A 20,000-nucleotide genomic window follows, 5' to 3' on the forward strand; every position below is an offset into this window, starting at 1 on the left:
AATAATGCAAGGCAGTCATTGGCTGATTATTAAATTATTCAGCACGGAGCGGATCACAAGATAGAAGGTCCTGCCCCAAGACACAGGACCAGACCTGCCCAGCGACCACACACAGACAGACAGGCACAAAAAGAAAAGACACGGGGAACCGTTCAGACCACCCGCCATCTGTGTGCAGTGCAGCGCCACTGCTTTGGTCTGACTCACTATTTGTGGTAGATGACAGTGATTAATCACAAATTGTCATAAGGTGGCCCCTGCTGTCATCTGGGGATGTGTCAATAAAGCTGTGAGGTTTGATAATGTTATTCAGCTGTGACTTTATGGCCTAAACTCACTGATAGACTATGTGAAACCTGCATAGGTCTCTGCATTTTCAGACAGCGTTACCTTGGAATTTTCATTTTAATTTAGTATGTGTAACACTTGCACTTCCTTCATTATCCAGACTTGCAGGTCTTCTGCAGGTACAGTAACGCTGAAATGTGAAATTAAGGGAAGTGGTTTTGCGGAAATGAAATGGTTTTGTTTTGAGGATGACTTGTCATTCTGACTAAAATATGACCTTTTCTCTCCCATTCTCTCTACGTGGGTTTCCATCACCTTTACTTAAGGCTGACACAAAAACCATGAGGGGTTACCACCATGGCCGCATCAATTCCTCATGGCACCACACCCATTCAAGCTAAGACAATTAAGAAACGACATGGCCATGATTATACGCCTGTGGTGGCATGTGGTCTTCGTGGTTGTGTGTGTTGGGCTATATAATAGGCCTCATAAGACCAGCGCGTGCAGTAGGAAAGAGGAAGAAGGACTACACTTACACTCCAGGTGCTTTTTCTTGGGCGCCATCACTTCATGAGTGGTGGCTTTGCAGACAGCCCGGGCCATATCTGATCCCGTTAGCTGGTATTGCGCAGCGGCGATGCGATCCGTGAGCGTTTGCCCCGACATTTTCTCTCCGTTGAATCGACCACCTCAGGAATGTATGTCACGACGGAACGATGAAGAAAATGAAATGTATGACTGCAACCCGGCTGCTTCCCGGTGGTTCAGTGAGCGAATCCCGTGCGTTCCTCTTCCCCCGATTGATGCAGGCCTGTGACCTTCTGTGTGGGCGAAGAAAAGCACACAAAATGAGCTATCAACCCGCGACATAAACATTATTTTCGCATCAAATCGCGCGGTCACGTTGACGATATGCGCGGTGACATGAGTGGACTTACGCAAGGTTGTGAATTCCCCTCGGCTCGTCCCGTTGTAGGCTCCAAGCCTTCGGTTCAGCACCTTGGACAGCTAATGCCACTCGGTTATGTAACAACTGTGGCAATGAAAGCTGTGTTCTCAGCCCGCAGCAATTATTTAAAAATATATATATTTAGGCCAATGAAAAAAAATGCGGCGCAAGCGAGGATCCCAAAAAATATTCTTGGGAAATGACAGAATGTAAATCAACACTGCATAGGTCGGTCAAATATCCCGTTTGGAAGAGTGCATCAGCTTCTCTTCCGCGTCCGTGCATTAAAAAAAAGGCTTTCAAAATAAGACAATAGCCGTTATTTCCTCCTTGGTTTTCGGATTGCAGCGTTTCTTTCCGTTCAAATCTCTCCGTTTCGGCCCAGAAATGCCGCTGTGGTCCACTCCTCAGATCGACAGAAAATGCGCACTGCTCCCCAGTGGTGTCGCCAACACTGCGCAGCGCAAGATGCTCGGGAAGAGGAAAAGACAGAAGGGAATTTCCTTTTTTCTCCTCCCCCCCTTGTCGTTTGTTGATTTATTTGGCCTAGCTATACGTCCATCTAGAATCTCCTCCACCAGCGGGTTCTTGGACAGGGTTGGATGACACACGTCGCATCCACTTCTCTTAAAGGGGAGTCACTAATATAAGAACCAATGCGCCAAAGGGTTAATATATGAGCGTGACTGTGGCTTATTTGCTGCTGCATGTATGATATTCATCAGGTTTGCATGCACAATGTGCAAAGTGACAGATGCTGAAGGTAAAACATGTTCTGCAAGATATAAGTAGACCATGTAGTTGTCCAAATATGATATGGCAGCACAGCATATAGATCCGGGGTTTAATTTGGCCCACGGGCCACGATACTTAAAACCAGAGCTATCAGAGAGAATCCGTAATTGTGGGCCTAAAATAGAGTATTAATCATTTAATTGGAAATCCTTTTGGCTAAAATGGGTCGAACTGGAAATGCACTAAAAGCAAATGGCTTTCTTTTTGTCTAATCCAAAAAAATTATGGATTTTGATGTAGAGATGTGTCTCTATTTATCTATGTGGTGTTGCAGGGAGTCCCTGCATCAGAGTAATGAGAGAAATTCGTGCATGGAGAAAATGCACCCCACGTGACGTAGCGCGTCACGTGACGTGCACGGAACGCAGCCACGTCGTCAGCCAGAGAAACCCGGAACTACACTGAACTGTCGAACACCCAGAAACTACACAGTAAGTGAATAACAAACTACTTAATGCGCTTTCATTCTTAACTCCGGGGTGTCTCTTACGTTCAGCGCTCGAAGCGCCAGTTTCTGCTGTGTATTATTGTGTTTTAAGTTCGTTCACGTAAATCTAAGTAAGTTGCTCTCTCAATCAGTTGATATGATTCAGTTCATTGAGTTTGTCTACTACATAGTAAGAGCGACAGCCGGCTGCCGTAGTGCTGTGCAAACGTTGCCCTACTCTTGTCCTTTGACATGTTGTATCGTCTCGGCGTTGATTTTAGTCGGCGTTTTAACCATAGCGTTAGCGTTAGTGATAGAGGGTGAACACATTTCGGATGGGTTTTAACATTGAAGGGAAACTTTTCTATCACATGACAAGGCTCACATGTCCCAGGAATGGGTGGACCAAAGAACAAGTTCATAGCTCCATTATTTATTGACGAGTCCCTACTTTTTCACCCAATTTTGAGCCTTTTTTTAGGGTCCCCCAATGATACCTGTTTTTCATTTCATGAGTTGTATAGGGTAAAATAAAAGAAGAGTACTTACATTTGCCTTGTATTGTTGTATTTTAATATATTTTGATGATGAGTATATTTCATCAGGTGCATTATATCGGGTGAAATATACCCGACGTTATAGTGATGGTGTTACTATTTTTAACGTTAAGATCTGTTCGTTATGTTTCAATTAATCTAAAAAAGCTCAAATTATTTCTCAGTTTATTATCTATATGGGGGGGAAGTTCAAATTCATCCAGCCCAACCAGTTATTTAATCAAAAGGCTTCCTTATGCAGTAATACTTGTAGTATAAAGTAATACACAATCATTCTGCTGCATAACAAGTACTTCTACTTTTGATACTACAAGTACGTTTTGATGATAATACTTCTGTACAGTAATCTAAGCAAGCATTAAATTGCTTGAATTTTATTTTTGCATTGTTGTATTGGACCTTATCACGTCTTCTTCATCATGTGTCTCAAAGATGGCCCAGTTTCAGGATGTATCAAAGCAGTCCAGTTTGCACCCTAAGCCTGCAGGGCTGGTTTTGCAGTATGGTACTGCTGGTTTTAGGACCAATGCCAAACTGCTGGACCACATCATGTTCAGGATGGGACTATTGGCCACCTTACGCTCCAAAAAGACCAAAGCCACCATTGGAGTCATGGTCACCGCATCACACAACCCTGAGGTGAGAAAGTCATGCAAAAATGTGTTGATTTTTCCATATATCTATGATTTATTTTGTATTCCATGTGCATATTTTAGATTATTGGTTTTATATTCCGAGCATTACTCGGAACTCAAAATTGTCAGGTTCAGCCTCTCTCTTTCCCTTGGCAAGTTTAATGTGATCTTACGAGCATAAACAATCCTATAAACACATCATAGTCATAATCCTCCCCTCCAACTTCCTCCTGTCTCTCTCTTTATATCTGTACTTGTGTAGGAGGACAACGGGGTGAAGCTGGTTGACCCCATGGGGGAGATGGTGACGCCGACATGGGAGGGCTACGCCACCGAGCTGGCCAACGCTGAGCAGGAAGACTTGCTTGCTGCTCTGAAGGACGTTATAGAGAAGGAGGCCATAAACATGAGCCAGGAGGCTGACGTGTTTGTGGGCAAAGACACAAGGTATATGATCTTCATTAATCTCTTGTTTGGATGTCATAGATACTCCGAGGCCATCCAGGTAACAGTGCAGAAAGATATCACACACTTTTATGACTTTTTATGCCTCTTAGTGTTCACAGAGGGCTAATTATTTAACTATTTAAAAAAAACTAAAACATGTGTCATCTAACTATAGAAGCAGCAGTGTGAGCCTTTCCAAGGCAGTACTGGATGGGGTATCTGCACTCGGTGGTCACAGCAAAGGTGGGGTTAATTTAACTTGTTTATAGAGTTGTATTCATTTCTATATATATTTTTGCATCTGGCTCTTTATCTGCCCTCTGACTCTCTCCTCTGAATCCACAGACTATGGTTTAGTGACCACCCCACAGCTCCACTACATGGTTTGCTGTCAGAACACTCAGGGTAAATATGGAGATGCCACAGTGGAAGGATACTATAAGAAACTCTGCCAAGCTTTCATTCAGCTCACGAAGAACGTAAGCAAACCGGGTTAGTCATGTGTTCTGGTGACATCATTCAAACTGTGTACATTTGGATGAGTGTTGTGTGGTTTCCATGCAATAATCAGCCATTTCGCCTTACCTCCATCTTTTTCTCTCTGCAAGGCATCCAACTGTACAGATGACCAGAAGCACCTCTCTGTGGATGGCGCTAATGGTATCGGAGCCCTAAAGGTGCGTGAGATGGAGAGTCACCTGAAGAGGGAGCTGCACATATCGCTGTTCAACGACGGCAGTACAGGAAAGCTAAACCACCAGTGTGGGGCGGACTTTGTCAAAGTGCAGCAAAACCCTCCAACAGGTGCGACTGTGCTTTGTAGACTAGTCAGAAAAAGCAATATAGAATGTGAAGCAGATTAAAATGATTTGTCTTAAAATGAAAATATGTTTAATCTACATACTATATATAGTATCATAAATAGAGGGACTACACAATAGTCAATATTTTATACAAAATTAAAGATACAATATTTGACCACAAGATGGAGACTGTTTATCACAAATATGCCAAAGTAATGACTATACATTTTGCTCACATTTACACTCTTAATAGGACATCTGTGTTAAGTTTTGTGTTCCTGTAAATACAGCTTCTGTTAGAGAAGTGCCAAATAAACATATGTTACCAAAAGAGATAGGTGTTTTTAATTCCCCCGCTTCCATCTTGCATCCCTTTCTCTCTCTCCTCATCTCCCTCTCTTGTAAAGGCATGAAGATTAACTCTGGGGAGCGTTGCTGTTCCTTTGACGGTGACGCTGATCGAATAGTTTACTACTACACTGACTCTGAAGGACAGTTTCACCTGCTGGATGGAGATAAAGTTGCCACTCTCATCAGCACTTTTCTTAAAGAGCTGCTCACACAGGTATACCCACAAATACAAACCTGTCAAAATTAGATAAGCACGTGTACACAAACCTTTCGTAAATAGTTTGTTTCTTTCCATACAGGCTGGTCTAGACTTGGAGATAGCAGTGGTGCAAACTGCTTATGCTAATGGCAGCTCAACACACTATTTGGAAGACACTATGAAGGTGAGAAAACACAAGTGGGTTTCTTTTTGTTTCTTTGTTGTTTTTTTACATAAATAATTTCAGACATTTTCTTGTGACTTAGGTGGTCGTGAGGTGTACTAAAACTGGAGTGAAGCACCTTCATCATGCAGCCCAGGAATTTGATATTGGTGTGTACTTCGAGGCCAACGGTCATGGAACTGTGAGTAAATCAGAAACACGACTACAGATCACATTAATCACTAAGCTAGCACAACAATACAATCCATTTTGTATGTGTAAATATTGTATTACATCTTGGGACTTTACTGAATTACTCATATAAATCTCAACATGGTGTGATGTGTTGTGTCATGCCAGGTGTTGTTCAGTAAGGCAGCTGAAGAGAAGATCCAGCAGCTAGCTGAGGAATCCAGCACCAACGACGAGAGGAAGAGAGCTGCTCTCCTGCTGCAGAACACCATCAACGTCATCAACCAGGTGGACACACACACAAACCCATTTCACTGAACCATCAAAGCAATATTATTATTAAAGACACTCCCAGTTCTGATGTGCTCCTTCGTGTTTTTATCTTCTAAAGACTGTAGGTGATGCCATTTCTGACATGCTGCTGATCGAAGCCATACTAGCCATCAAGGGAATGACTATCCAGCAGTGGGACGTTATCTACAAGGACCTGCCTAACCGGCAGCTCAAAGTAAAGGTACTCGTTTATTATTGTATTAATGTACAGAATTTCGGAAAGAAATGGGGAAATGTTTTCCTTTGCCTGCTTCGAATTGCAGGCGCTGCAACAAAACAGGTCTTGAAAGTCCTTAAATTTGAGGGAAAATGTGTCGTTTTGTAACATTAAATTTAGATTAAAAAGTATGCCCTTAGTTCTCTCTCCATCCTCGTACCTCACATCTTAAAGAGCTGCTTCTGATTATTCTGAAGTATTTTTCACCCTTGCGGCCTTTTATTATCAATAGAAAAAGTACTCTAATTTGATATACCTGTGACTGCAGTAACCCTAGACTTGGTAGGGTGTCAGTGTCTTGCTCAAGAACACCTTCAAAGACTCCAAGAGAGCAGAGTTACTTTAAGTTAACCTCTTTTGATGTTTTGTACATAACCTGTTCTCCCGTTGGTGCCACTTAAACATAGAGATGCTGTGTATAAGAAGTCATAGACAGCTGTATCTGTGCTTGATTTTTATCATATTTTTCTGCAGGTGTCAGACCGCAGGGTGATAGACACCACTGACGCAGAGAGACGGGCAGTGAGCCCAGCGGGACTTCAGGAGGCCATCGACAGTTTGGTGAAGAAGTACAGTCAGGCTCGCTCCTTTGTGAGACCCTCCGGCACTGAGGACGTGGTGAGAGTTTACGCCGAGGCAGACACACAGGTGAGGCTTTCCTTTTTTTCAGTTTTCTTTTGGACATTTTCCTGTTCTTTTGCTTTTGTTCTGTGATCCATACAAGTATTGTCTGTGTTTTAGGAGAGTGCTGACGCCCTTGCATATGAAGTCAGCCTTGCGGTTTATCGTCTCGCCGGCGGAGTGGGGGAGGAACCCAAACCATTGCACTAAAAACACTGACGCACAAACACACAACACTAACTAATCAATCTGGGCTTTTTTATATGCAATCCTAGTAGACATTGTTTTCTTAAGTTGTAATTTATCAAAATTGCTTCTTTTTGGTGAGGTGCCAAATAATTTAGTACTGTTAATTGCACTTCGTACTTCACTCTATTTCACTCTATTTCTTTGTATTTATCTGTCATTGTGAAGATATGGGACACACTGGGGGAGACAATGCAGGGATTGTATGATACTTTAAGTAATTCTTCTCAATAAATGTTATTGATTGATATTAATGTAAATAAGCTTCCTTACTTTATATATGCCATAATTAAAACATAAATTGTCTTCACTAACAAATTAAGAAAGTCTTAATGGTTAACTTTTGGTTTGGTTAGTAACTTCCTATTAAATGGAATCTTTTTGACAAGGTACTGTATGTAATTTATTCCAAATCACACGTTTACATGAGGATAGTTGTAACAATTGGTCTTGTCTGTTGGAAAGCCTTTGCTACTTTGGTTTAAATAAATAATGTCTGTGTCTCTTTTGATTGACATGAAAACCACACCTGCGATTGCCTTCTGTTTATTTTGTTACTTTGAAAGACACATTTCTGACACAGGAGGATTAAATAAGCAGAAAAGCAGAGTGAGGCTGACAGAGAATTAGGAGCAGGCCGAGCAGAGTGACCGAAAACAGTGTGTAGCTTTCTTACTGGAAAGTATCCACGGAGGATCAAATCAATCCTTGAAAAAAGGCATTTGCCACTTGAGTACAAGTTGTGTCTTCTCTCCAGTTCCATATTGAATTCTGGTAATTTCCAGTACGTATGAATAACATAATAACATAGAACGATGTTGCACAGTGTACAGTTAGATATGTAATATCCGGGGTAGATGAGCAATCTATTCTTCATCTGTGTCGTCCGCTGCTCCAGAAATGGTGATGGTGCGCTCTATGGGTGTCGCTCTCATAAGTGTCCTCGTCTTTCTTAACTGTACTGAGGGGGAAAGGGATGGAGAAATAGGTTAGAATAAGACATTTTACTGTATCAGTAAGAGATACTAATTGAGAACAAAATATAAATGTTATTATGATCATTAATTTAGATGTGTAATCACAAATTTTATTTAATTATAATAATAATATTGTTTTGGTGTGCAAAGGGTTGTACACAAAACAGGGAGGAAATACGCAATATGTACACTATACATAGGAATAGAAATATAGGTCAAACAATGCATTAAAAAAATATATACTGTATATACTATTATTATAAATATGCAAACCTTTCATTGTTTCGAAGGGTGGTTGCGTAGAGCACATGTGTGTTTGGGTATGAGTGTGTGTATATATGAAACTGATAGAGAAGAGAGGGAAGCCTGAGCGAATACTGGTAATGATATTAATGAATAATCTTGATTATTAATAACAATGATATTGTTAGGCAATAGACTTTCCGTTCCAAAGTCACCCTCTACCTGATTAGGACCGTCTTCCTCTCAAACCTCTCAGTTGCCTGCTCCTCCTCTAAGTGGCCGTCTGTCTGGGTGTCTGATGAGGCCGCCACCCTTCGGGCGGCAGCCGGAGCTTTCTCAGCCCCGCTGGTCGTGCCGCTGGAGGCCCCGTCGAGCTTTGAAGTGGCTGCAGGGGCTGAGCTACCGGAGGTAGCGTCATCGTGCATGCTAACACCGGAGATGAGACACAGTCCTCCAGTGAGGGACAGGTTTCGGACCATGGTGTCCAGACGGCTGTCTTCCCCCTCAATCAGCTTCCTGACAAATTAGTCAGGCAGATAGGTGTAACAATTGTGGGTTTATACGTACAAGCATGAAATTTTGCACAGTCATATATAATAGTCTAATGAATAATTCCAGATATGGAGCCACCGCGAAAACGTCCTATGGTAGCCATGGCGGCCATTTTACAAAATGGCCGTTTTGACCCCAAATATGTTTTACCAGACAACACAAATGCTTCATTATGTTCCAATGAAATTACTCTAGATACACATATATGCCATAATTGTATTCTCTAAATGACCACAATTTGCATTTGTGTTGCAAGCAATTTCAATTAACCCACCAAGGAGCGTAATACGTGCTGACTCAAACATTTTTTGAGCCTCTGTTCAGGACTAAAATTCAGGACTAAATGTTTCCAGTGAAATTACAGAACAAAATTAACACGTTGACAGGTAAGTATATATTTATTTTATGTAAACCACTATAAAATGACAAAAATTGGTTCTGAACATTTAATATTAGTGATAGTGAAATTATTAAACAATAAAGCACTGTTAAGGTAAGTTACAAGTTAGTTCCAGTTTGATCTTGTTTATACGTCACAATTTTCTCCACCACACTGGCACAAAGCAGTACATTTCAAACCAGCTTGTTGGCACTTGCATCGTCCCTTGCAACCCTTTTTGCAGTTGCAACAAATCAGTTGCCTTGATGAAGTGCTGGCTTCAGGAAGCGTGGACCACAGGGGTTTCCAGTTTTGGGGATCGATCCATCCCCAATCCCAAGGTGAGGGCAGATCCATAACAACCTTGAGCATGTTTCCCCAGCAGTGCCCACCCGTGTACACAGCCTTCTTGATTTGTTGGACCAGGACTCCTCTGGTAGGGGGAATAGCTTCCATGGCTCGTCCTTTCTTTGTGAAGAGTGCCTGTCGAGCTTTGTCTATGTTGAGGAGATTGCTGGTGCGATCGTAGAGAAGAATGGTGAACCGTTCAAGTACTGCCACAATGTCATCAGAGATGTCTGCTGTCCCCGTGGACAGATCAACTAAGGCTGGCGTCAATTCGTCAAATGCTTTCCAGGTATCCCAGGCTATCTTCTTTCCCCGTGTATTAAACGACGACACTGTGTCACACCCTGTGTATACATGGAACATCGGGAGGGCCTGTGACTTATCTGGTCCAAGGAATGCTGCAATTTCATGTGCTGTTATATACCTGAAGTGCTTCCCTGTCCCAAAGGCCACCCAAAGCTCCTTGATTTTGAGTTTGGTTGTTGCTGCCACAGCCAATACCACAACATCTGTGTCCACCGTACGCAGAAGAATTTTCTGAAATCCATTATGGACTGCATCCGCGAGATGTAGCATCATTCGTGTATCAGCCTCCTCATGGTCACATGGGGCAAGATGACTGGTGTCCCGTGCGGGAATGCACGTCACATCTGAACCATGGTGACTATCTGCTTATCTGATACAAGATGTGTGATGTGTTTTGTCAAGAAGGCAAACAGTTCTGTTTTGTTTGCATCAATTCTCAGGAACTGCTGCCAATTACCTGGTAGAACAGTGGATCCGTCAACTCTCATTCGAATGCCTTTCCCACGTTTGTCCCAGGCTTGAAATTTCAGGCTGTTATTACAGTCCTGGTCCCAGACTATATCCACACGACAGGCTCTTTGCAAGTGTCCTTGTATGAATGGCAAGAATACTTTCAGTGCATAATCATCAAAGGTTTTGGCAGCAACTGGTTTCAGAAAGTTGACCAACACTGCCCCGTCAAGGATAGCGACGTCAGTATCTGGTTTTGGACCATCACCTCTGACCTCTGCGCTGATGATTCTGATGAATAGTGATTCTGTTGGGCACTGCAAACGTTCTGGTGTGATTGTTTGGCACAAAACACACTTGTTCCAATCCGTCTGTACCGGCGCCTTTGATGGTCCAGGTTGCAGTGGATCCACTAGCTGATAACTGTTGGACATGTCTCCATTCCCAACACCTACAAGCAACTAACCACCACCTCTACAACTACCTGAAAATACAAATGATAATCTGTGTTATTTTATGTCACAAACATCCTGATGGAACCATGTCGAACCATCAGATGCCCATAGCTAATTCATTATTCTATTTAGGTCGAATTAACCCACAGCAACGCACATGAACTTCAACTATCTGAAATAGGATCAGAATTTATATTTCCCACACATTGACGACGTATAGTCTAATTTCGGCCGCCATAGTTTCAATATCCGCCCAGAATTATTTTACCTAGGGAAATGTACTTCACTAGCTGCTATAATAATAATAGTAATAATAATAATAATAATAATAATAATAATTAATAATACCTACACAGGCGGGAATCCTCGCAGCTGGTTTGGCGCTTGAACGTTTTTTTCCCCCGTTGCCATGGCAAAGCGTCCCCCACGCCCATCCCACACACAGCTGCGCGAGCTTGACAGTGCGCGTATGTCAAAACAATAGCACATGAGGACATTTGTATAAGGAATTTAATGATGAGAATCCCTTAAATGAGTGTTGGGGGCCAAATGTAAGACTCGCAAGCTCCCAAGTAGTATCCCCCCTAAACTTTAAAAATTCCCCCTATGTGGAGCTCTTAAGGGGGGAATCCCCCCATTTTGAAAAATTAAACTTATGCCCTGAAGTTGTGATCATTTGGTGATTGAAATGATGGCACTATATGTGTATCTAGAGTAATTTCATAAGAACATAATGAAGCATTTGTGTCGTCTGGTAAAACATATTTGCGGTCAAAACTGCCATTTTATAAAATGGCCGCCATGGCTACCATAGGACGTTTTCGCGGTGGCTCCATATCTGGAATTATTCATTAGACTATTATATATGACTGTGCCAAATTTCATGCTTGTACGTATAAACCCACAATTCTTATGTATGGATGCACCTATCTGCCTGACTAAATGAACCGAGGGGAATGGAGTTGGAATGAATGCTCCATACGAAAGAAAAACTACCCTGTGTGTCTTATATTTTCTACCAAATGTAAAACAGTCAGGTTAACATGCTGTGGAAACGGCCCGGTGGTGTGTTTCCTTCACCTGTAGGTGGTGATCTCAATTTCCAGAGCCATCTTTACATTCAGCAGTTCCTGGTATTCCCGCAGCAGCAGAGCTGCTGGTCACCTTCAGATCCAATTTAATCGCCTCGATACGCTCCTGTTGCAATTGAAAATATACAACAGAATCGCTATATTTTATTTATGGGGCTAGAGGATGACTAGAGACGGTCGTTATATACATCAAAAAGATATCATATGTATGTGCAATAGCACATCATGTCACCTGCAAGTCCTCCTTCTTGTACTTTTCCACTGCATCACGAATCCGAGCCTCCAAATACTTATTCTTTGTATTCAGTGCCTCCAATTTTATTGTAAATCAAAATGTAATGTAAATATCCTGCAGTCCAAATCAATCAGTAAACAGTTTGAGTTCTTAGCCATAAAACTTGACATTTCAAATGGGTTTTCCATCACTGTTGTGGGCTGCTATAGACCCCCATCAGCTACTGCTGAAGCGCTAACTTCTCTGAATCAGCTATTAGCTGAATTGACCTATAATGAAATAATATTAACTGGTGATCTAAATTGGGATTGGCTAAATTCTAACTCTGATGCCTTCAAAGATTCCTGTGTTTCATTAAATCTTATGCAGCTCATTGAAAGCCCCACACACTCCAATTTAAAGTGTCCAGATAAATCATCTTTAATTGACTTGTTCTTGACTAATGTCCCGCACAAGTATTCTATGTCAGGTGTTTTTGCAAATGATATTAGTGACCACTGTGTGATTGCTGCAGTCAGAAATGCCAAAATTCCAAAATCCAAACCTCGTATTTTGATAAAACGTAATATGAAGGCCTTTGTTGAACAGGCGTTCTTCTGTGATTTATATGATTTTAACTGGGATCGTATTTAATTAATTAATGATGTAGAGACTGCATGGCAATTTTTCTCAGAAGGGTTATCTTCCCTGCTTGATAAGCATGCTCCCTTCAGAAGATATAAGGTTAAGGGGAGGGATAATCCCTGGTTCACGCCCGATTTAGCCGATTTACTGCATAATAGAAATCTTGCCTGGTCTAAGGCCAGAAAGACACAGTCTGAGGCAGATAAACTTATATTTAGGCAACTCAGAAATCGTTTTACCTTTCTTATTAAAAAAGCTAAGTCCAGCTTTTATCTCTCTGCAAGAACAAAAAACTTAAACGACCCTAAAATGTTTTGGAAAGGGATCAAATCTATCTCAGCCACTGATAATCATAACGAACTCCCACCCTGTATTGTTAATGATGCTACCACTGTAACTGACAGGGCTACTATACTTGCTTGTTTTAATGTTCATTTTTCTGCCTCTAGTTCCTTATTCTCTCGGTCTTCTTCCACGATTGCTATGCCTGCCCTTAATATTGCGTCTTCTGCCACAGATGTTGGAAACATGTCTCTTGGCAATATCTCTGCTGGTCAACCTTCCTTTGTTTTTAGGTTGTTTTCAGTGGAAGAGGTCCGTAGAGCTCTATGCTCTGTTGATATTAGTAAATCTGCAGGCCCAGATCACTTGGAACCATATTTCTTAAAGTTAGCAGCTGATTTTATTGCCAAACCGCTCCAATATCTTTTTAACCTCCCATCACCACAAATTGTATTCCTGAAATTTGGAAAGTTGCTTACGTCCTTCCCCTTCTGAAAGGGGGGGACCCTACTTGCTTGAATAATTATCGACCCATCTCCAAGTTGTTCATCCTGTCAAAGGTCCTTGAAGGTCTAGTAAACGATCAGTTGAAAGATTTTCTTCATACTTACAACCTTCTCTCCCCATATCAATCCGGCTTTAGGAAACAACATAGCACAACTACAGCCTCACTCAAACTCACCAATGATATAATAGACTGGCTGGATCAAAAGAAAGTTTGCACAGCTCTCTTTGTTTACCTTTCAAAGGCCTTTGACACAATGGATCATTCCATTCTGAAGCAACGCCTGCTTGATATAGGTTTATCCGAGCAGGCCGTTGGCTGGTTTAATAATTATCTGTCTAATAGAAAACAATGTGTTCGCTTTGAAGGCACCTCATCCACACTGCTAAATGTCTCTACTGGTGTGCCACAGGGCTCAGTTCTGGGCCCGATTCTGTTTGTTATTTATGTAAATACATTGGGCAGTAACGTCCCAAATGCCAAATTTAATTTTTATGCTGATGACACAGTTATATACTGTTGTGGCACCACTCTTGCCGAGGCCCTTGGCAACTTACAAATTGCTTTTAACCTTGTGGAAAATCAGCTCATTGAACTAAGACTTGTCTTGAATGCCACCAAAACCAAACTATTGATATTTTCCAGTGGCAGGAAAGTGCCTGTATCTCCACTTAGCATTTTGTCATTGCAAGGGTATGAAATTTAACTTGTGAATTTTTACAAGTATCTCGGCATTTTAATTGATGATCAACTTTCTTTTTAACCACATGTAGAAAATCTGGTAAAAAAATTAAGAGTGAAACTGGGATTCTTTTTCCGTCACAAATCTTGTTTTTCTTTTTTTTACCAGAAAAAAAGTTGGTTGCTACCACTTTCCTCCCTGTACTTGATTACAGTGATCTCTTATATATGAATGCCCCAGCAAACTGTCTGCGTTCTCTAGACACTGTACATCATGGTGCCTTAAGGTTTGTCACTGATTGTAAAGCCCTCACTCACCACTGCATCTTGTAGTGTATGCTCGAGTTGAGTGGCCATCTCTGGCAGCACGCCGCCTTATACACTGGCATATTTTTATTTATCTATCTTGGGTCTGCTCCCCCACTATTTATGCAACTACATCTCTAAATCCCAGAGCAATTACTGCTTACGTTCAAATGAGTTTTATTTATTAATTATACCCAAAGTTCATTCTGAATTTGGTAAGCACTGTTTTAAGTTCGCTGCACCTGCTGCTTGGAACGCATTGCAAAAAACTTTAAAGTTGAAGGAGCTTATCAACCTCGAAACTTTTAAGACTCGTGTGAGGGAAATTGGCGCGGCTTCATACCGCACTTGTTCTTGTTTTGGTATAAATCCGGAGTTTTAGTCCTGTTGCTTTATCTTTTAATGTCTTTTATCTGTTTTATGTGATTTATGTGTGTCTTGTGTATGTTGAAACTTTGTCTATGCTGCTATCTTGGCCAGGCTTCCCTTAGAAAAGAGATCATTGTATCTCAATGGGACCGACCTGGTAAAATAAAGCCTAATAAATAATAGGCTTTTGTCTTGCATGCTGTCAGTAATGAAAACAACTTTTCATTAATGAACATTAGAGCTGTTGAAGTGAACATGATTCATTTTTGTAACCCTACCTGCAGGTTTTTTTGCAGCAATGCTGTCATACTGAGACTGAATCTGTTTGAGAGCAGAGGAGAGGTCCGGGAGGCCAAAGGTCAGGTCCACCTTGGCGGTTGCTGAATAGATCTTTTGCACCAGCTCCTCAATTTCCTTTCAGTGGACCACAAACAACCAGAGTTAGAGGAATAGTGATATGCAGCATTAAAACGGTGGCCTGTAATACTTTGATAAGATTTTAGAAATACATTTTAACCGTATTTGATCAGGGTAAGTAATTTAGACACATTTATGTATGTGAGGTTCACTCCACCACTCCACACCACACGTCAGTCACAGCTTCCCCCTTTAGCTTCCTATGAATCCTTCACACCATGCTGGCAATTGCCATGTTGCGGCCTTACTCACACTATCCATCAACGAGGTCTCTTCTAAATTGAACCTGTCATTGCAATAATTATCAGCCCATTAAACCATAAATGATAATATGAAAGGCATGCCAGCCACCAGCCATTGACTCATGTACACATAATGTGGATGGAGAGACAAGCATACATTACCTCCTTGTGAACTCTCTGAAGGAAGGCCAGCTCAATCTCCAGGTTTTCCAGTTGTTTCACCAGCGCAATCTGGGTTGACGTTGATTTATCCACATCCTGGGACATTGAAACACATCTAAAGGTTTGGTTCAATAAAGCCAATGTTGTTCACAAGCCTTGTATAATAATTTAAAACTTTTCATTTTCACTATAAGTTTCTCACTGAGCGGAGATTCTCAATATCATGTTCCGCCTTTTTCCGAGCATCCACAGCCTCCTCGTATTTAGCATTCAGCATGTCCAACATCCATCTGGCCCAACATCGCCTCCTTAGCTGCCAAAGACATATCCTGCACACATACAGCAGATACTGGGGTGAAAAGGAACTCCAATGTTACCAGAACTGGCTTCTGCAATAATCACATAAAACCATGATAAAAATATGTTGCATTGAGGAGATATGACCTCCCTGACTCTCTGGATTCTCAATTTCCCTGCGTCCCTTTTGAGCTCCATCAGCTGAGGCTCGTACAGCTGCCTGAGGCCCGATGGTCTCACATGGCAACTCTTCAGGGCCTCAATCTCAGCCTCCAGCAGCTTGTTTTTTGACTCCAAGTTTCGCACCTAGAAATGCAAGAGTCATAAACATACCTGATGATTACAAAAACAAAGTAATTACAGTAATTAGTGTTATACATGTTTCAATGTTCTTTTAATAATCTTTTATTTAGGAATAGGAGTGGAAAAAGCCAAAAAGAAGTCGGATTGCAAAGTTCAGATGTCAATAAAATCAAATGAGGATTTCCCCGGTAGGTCGTGAAACATGAGCAAATGAGCAAATGTGTGTCCGTTTGCAGTTGGTCCTCTCACGCTTTCAATATACACTGCTAGGCGGTCATTGAGGGCAACCATCTCCTGCCGCTCAGTGGTGCGGGTCGTCATGAAGGCCTGGTTCTCTGCTGCCGCCGCATCCAGATCCAGTTTTGGCCCCAGCCCATGGACATGCTAAAGCACAGCGCTCCCGCTTAATTTTAATAGACATTATCGGTTGACTAACATACATAGGAATGTGTGTGACCCACATTTACTGGACATACTAAATTAACATTACAATATTTTCCAATCAAAATTGTGCGGATTCAATGAGAAATCCTCTTTAAATACACGTTTTAAAGGCGGAACAAAAATTCCGGAACCCTTCCATTGAGTTCTCTGCGCGCCTCCGGGTCGTTTTCGATGTCACTCCAGTGTCTATCGAAGCACAACAACACTGCCTGTGCGATTCTCTTCTTTGAAGGAAAGTTGCATCAATAAAAAAGTGTCCTTCTCTACCTCAACAGCTACGAAATGGCGGGAAACTTCTGGCAAAGTTCTCATTAGTAAGTTTTTATTTAAAATGTGACATGTTATGTCTTTGTTTCGCGAACCACCGTCTGTGTTGAGAGGCCTCGCGCTAGCTGTGCGGGTGTATCGTAAGCCAACCGTTTCTCCTCAACTGCTGCTACAATACATGTAGAGACCGATTTGAATGAAGACTAAAGGCAAACATATTAAAGATAAAAGCTGTTCTTATTTATATTAATTGTTATAATGTCTATGCTTGGCGTCTAACGGTGGTTTCTGTTGAATCTGCTTTGCTACCCGCTAGCTGTGTCGATGACGGGTTGAATAACAAACATAACCATCATAATGTTGAGGTAATGCTTTTTATTTGTTGTGTTAAAGTCTGCAGTGGGTTCTGGACAAGCAGGACCTGATGAAGGAGCGCCAGAAGGATCTGAAGTTTCTCTCAGAAGAAGAGTACTGGAAGCTGCAGATTTTCTTTGCCAATGGTATTTGTTAATTTTAGTATTTGCAATTTACAACACCTGTTGGCTCCTTAAATCAGTGGTTCTCAAATGGGGGTACTTTAAGGTACCCCAGGAGTACTTGAGATTTAAAAATATATATATTTAAATAATCATATATTCAAAAATCCTTTTAAAAGTAGTTATTTAATATATTAAATAATATAAGTGTGCATTCTTAAACTGAATTGTATATATTCTGTATTAAGTCAGACACTGATGGCACATGGTGTATTACATATTTTTTTCAACCAAAAATGCTTTGCGCTGGTTATGGGGTACTAATTCCACAGGGGGCACATCACTGGAAAAAGGTTGAGAACCACTGCCTTAGATTACATGAAGCTTCATATGTATGTTACTTACAGTCCAACTGAAATGTATTCATTTGTATTTTATTTATGACTATTGTTTTTACCTTTTTACATTGTTTTAATTTTCAACCCAAAGAATATTTTATAACTAGATAATGTAGTCAGATTATTTGACTTGAAGTAATTTAATGTGTAATTCTGTCTCTTTCAGTGATCCAGGCTTTGGGGGAACACCTGAAGCTGCGGCAGCAGGTCATTGCTACTGCAACTGTTTACTTCAAACGCTTCTATGCCAGGTATCGTATTATATGATATAATAATTTCATCTAGGACTGAGGTTTTAGTGATTTGGTTGTTCAACCTAAATGGTGTTCTGCCATTACAGCTGCACGACATTTGGCAAACTTAAGTGACATTCTTATCATCATAGGTAAATAAGTCTATCTGCTTGTCCATCATATCCACTAGCTATCCAATAGCTCATGCTATGGTGTCCTTTGAAACCATATCACCCACCTCTAGTTAGGTCAGTGGTTCTCAAACTTTTTCTGTCAAGCCCCACTTTGGAGGAAGAACAATGTTCAGGCCCCAACAAAATTGTAACAAAATGGTCCAACTTTTTGTGGCTCCTCCTCCGTGCTTTTTCAAATAATAGAATAAAGAAAATTGAAATCCCTTTCAAGTAAACCAGATTGCTCCATCAGACAAAAACTAATAACCTGTGCAATCACTTTGTTAGAACAATGCAAATAAAGTTCTATCTGTGCAAAAAATAACTAATATTTGGCAAAAAAATACTTATTGTGGCTGCAAATAACCTGTTTAGCACTGAATATATTTTCAAGATAATAACAATAACGTTCAACCTGTGCAAAACAAAATGAGTGCAGATGTGTGAGCATCACGTTGTATCAGTATTAGTGGCTGCAGTGAGCTGCTTTCCTCTACACATCTTTTATAAACGGTGTTGTAGATTTGATTCGGCCGCTCTCAATTCATGCTTAGTGTTGAGCTGAGATCTGTTTTCTGTTTTGAGAGACGCAACAGCAGAAAAGGCGATCTCATGGGGGCTTTTAGCAAAATGCCAAGAATCGCAGAGTCGCGCATGCGCAAGCATAACTTGTTAACGGAATAACGTAAATATTTCCATAAAAGTACAGGCCTTTTGCCATGTATTTATTAATGATGTTTCTATATAAAGTTATTATGTTCATGGGGAGTGGTCATCCTGAAACCACAAGGTAGCCGGTTCCATCCCTGTTCTCCATAGTTTCATGTTGAAGTGTCCTTGAGCAAGACACTGAAGCCCCAGAGCTTCACAGCAGCACACTGCCCCTTAATTACTAAGGATGGGTAAAATGCAGAGAATAATTTCCCCACTGTGGGATTAATAAAGGATTATATAAAAAATAATATATATATATAATTTTTTTTATATATATAAAAAATAGCATCCTATTTGCCCAAAGCGGATACATTGTAGTCTCCTTTTGTTTGCAGGTATTCCCTGAAAAGTATAGATCCGGTGCTCATGGCTCCTACCTGTGTTTTTTTGGCTTCTAAAGTTGAGGTATGGAAGATTCTGTGGACAAGAATTTTAGGCTCGTGAAGTAGTAGCTTCTGTTGTCTGTGTGCTCTGTTGATCTGTTCTGCACTCAAACATTCATGCCCACTCAGGAATTTGGAGTTGTGTCCAATACCCGGCTAATCTCCGCGGCAACATCTGTGTGTAAGTCGCCACTATTTCCTAAACTTGAAAATGGTACAAATTGCTCAAATTTGTGTTTTTTTCTGCAGTGGAGATGTTATAACCGTGTTTATTTTCTCAAACAGTGAAAACAAGATTTTCCTATGCCTTTCCAAAGGAGTTCCCTTACAGAATGAATCATGTAAGTAAAGTGTTTGTGTAAGAATCCATTTTAGGCATTTAGATGGTGTTATCCAGAGACACAAAAAAAGACAACATTCAGACCTGCAAACTTGTCACCTTTTGGCAAAATTCGCCGTTTT

At 41.0% G+C, this 20,000-nt stretch overlaps 4 protein-coding genes across 4 annotated transcripts in view; 2 read left to right on the plus strand and 2 right to left on the minus strand.

The window, feature by feature from the left end:
* The window catches only part of LOC306734164 (clathrin coat assembly protein AP180-like), a gene marked incomplete at its 5' end in the record, with an annotated part of 23,928 nt that extends 22,971 nt beyond the window's left edge, over positions 1–957 (minus strand). The window contains one exon of the mRNA XM_079215501.1: positions 828–957. Coding sequence (XP_079071627.1) covers positions 828–957 — 130 coding nt within the window. The remainder of the gene's footprint in view (positions 1–827) is intronic.
* Positions 958–3,451: 2,494 nt separating this feature from the next.
* Positions 3,452–7,754, plus strand: pgm3 (phosphoglucomutase 3; the record flags this gene model as incomplete). Its single annotated transcript, XM_079216214.1, has 12 exons — positions 3,452–3,658; positions 3,917–4,101; positions 4,277–4,344; positions 4,447–4,580; positions 4,710–4,905; positions 5,312–5,469; positions 5,555–5,638; positions 5,721–5,819; positions 5,978–6,097; positions 6,201–6,323; positions 6,834–7,007; positions 7,101–7,754. 12 exons carry the CDS (start codon positions 3,452–3,454, stop codon positions 7,188–7,190), a joined length of 1,638 nt encoding a protein of 545 aa, XP_079072340.1. The 3' UTR covers positions 7,191–7,754.
* A 338-nt stretch (positions 7,755–8,092) lies between these two features.
* Positions 8,093–16,924, minus strand: ngs (notochord granular surface; the record flags this gene model as incomplete). Its single annotated transcript, XM_079215729.1, is given in 15 exon segments — positions 8,093–8,143; positions 8,145–8,187; positions 8,669–8,962; positions 12,017–12,091; positions 12,093–12,133; positions 12,260–12,322; positions 15,308–15,319; positions 15,321–15,443; positions 15,851–15,946; positions 16,053–16,133; positions 16,135–16,179; positions 16,304–16,453; positions 16,700–16,821; positions 16,824–16,853; positions 16,918–16,924. Coding segments are annotated over 15 exon segments (1,233 nt in total).
* A 160-nt stretch (positions 16,925–17,084) lies between these two features.
* The window catches only part of ccnc (cyclin C), an 11,595-nt gene continuing 8,679 nt past the window's right edge, over positions 17,085–20,000 (plus strand). The window contains exons 1-6 of the mRNA XM_079214674.1: positions 17,085–17,208; positions 17,555–17,661; positions 18,202–18,286; positions 19,491–19,560; positions 19,668–19,719; positions 19,824–19,879. Coding sequence (XP_079070800.1) covers positions 17,177–17,208; positions 17,555–17,661; positions 18,202–18,286; positions 19,491–19,560; positions 19,668–19,719; positions 19,824–19,879 — 402 coding nt within the window. The 5' untranslated portion in view covers positions 17,085–17,176. The remainder of the gene's footprint in view (positions 17,209–17,554; positions 17,662–18,201; positions 18,287–19,490; positions 19,561–19,667; positions 19,720–19,823; positions 19,880–20,000) is intronic.

This window comes from Taurulus bubalis, assembly GCF_910589615.1.
Source record: "Taurulus bubalis genome assembly, chromosome: 3".
NCBI lineage: Eukaryota > Metazoa > Chordata > Actinopteri > Perciformes > Cottidae > Taurulus > Taurulus bubalis.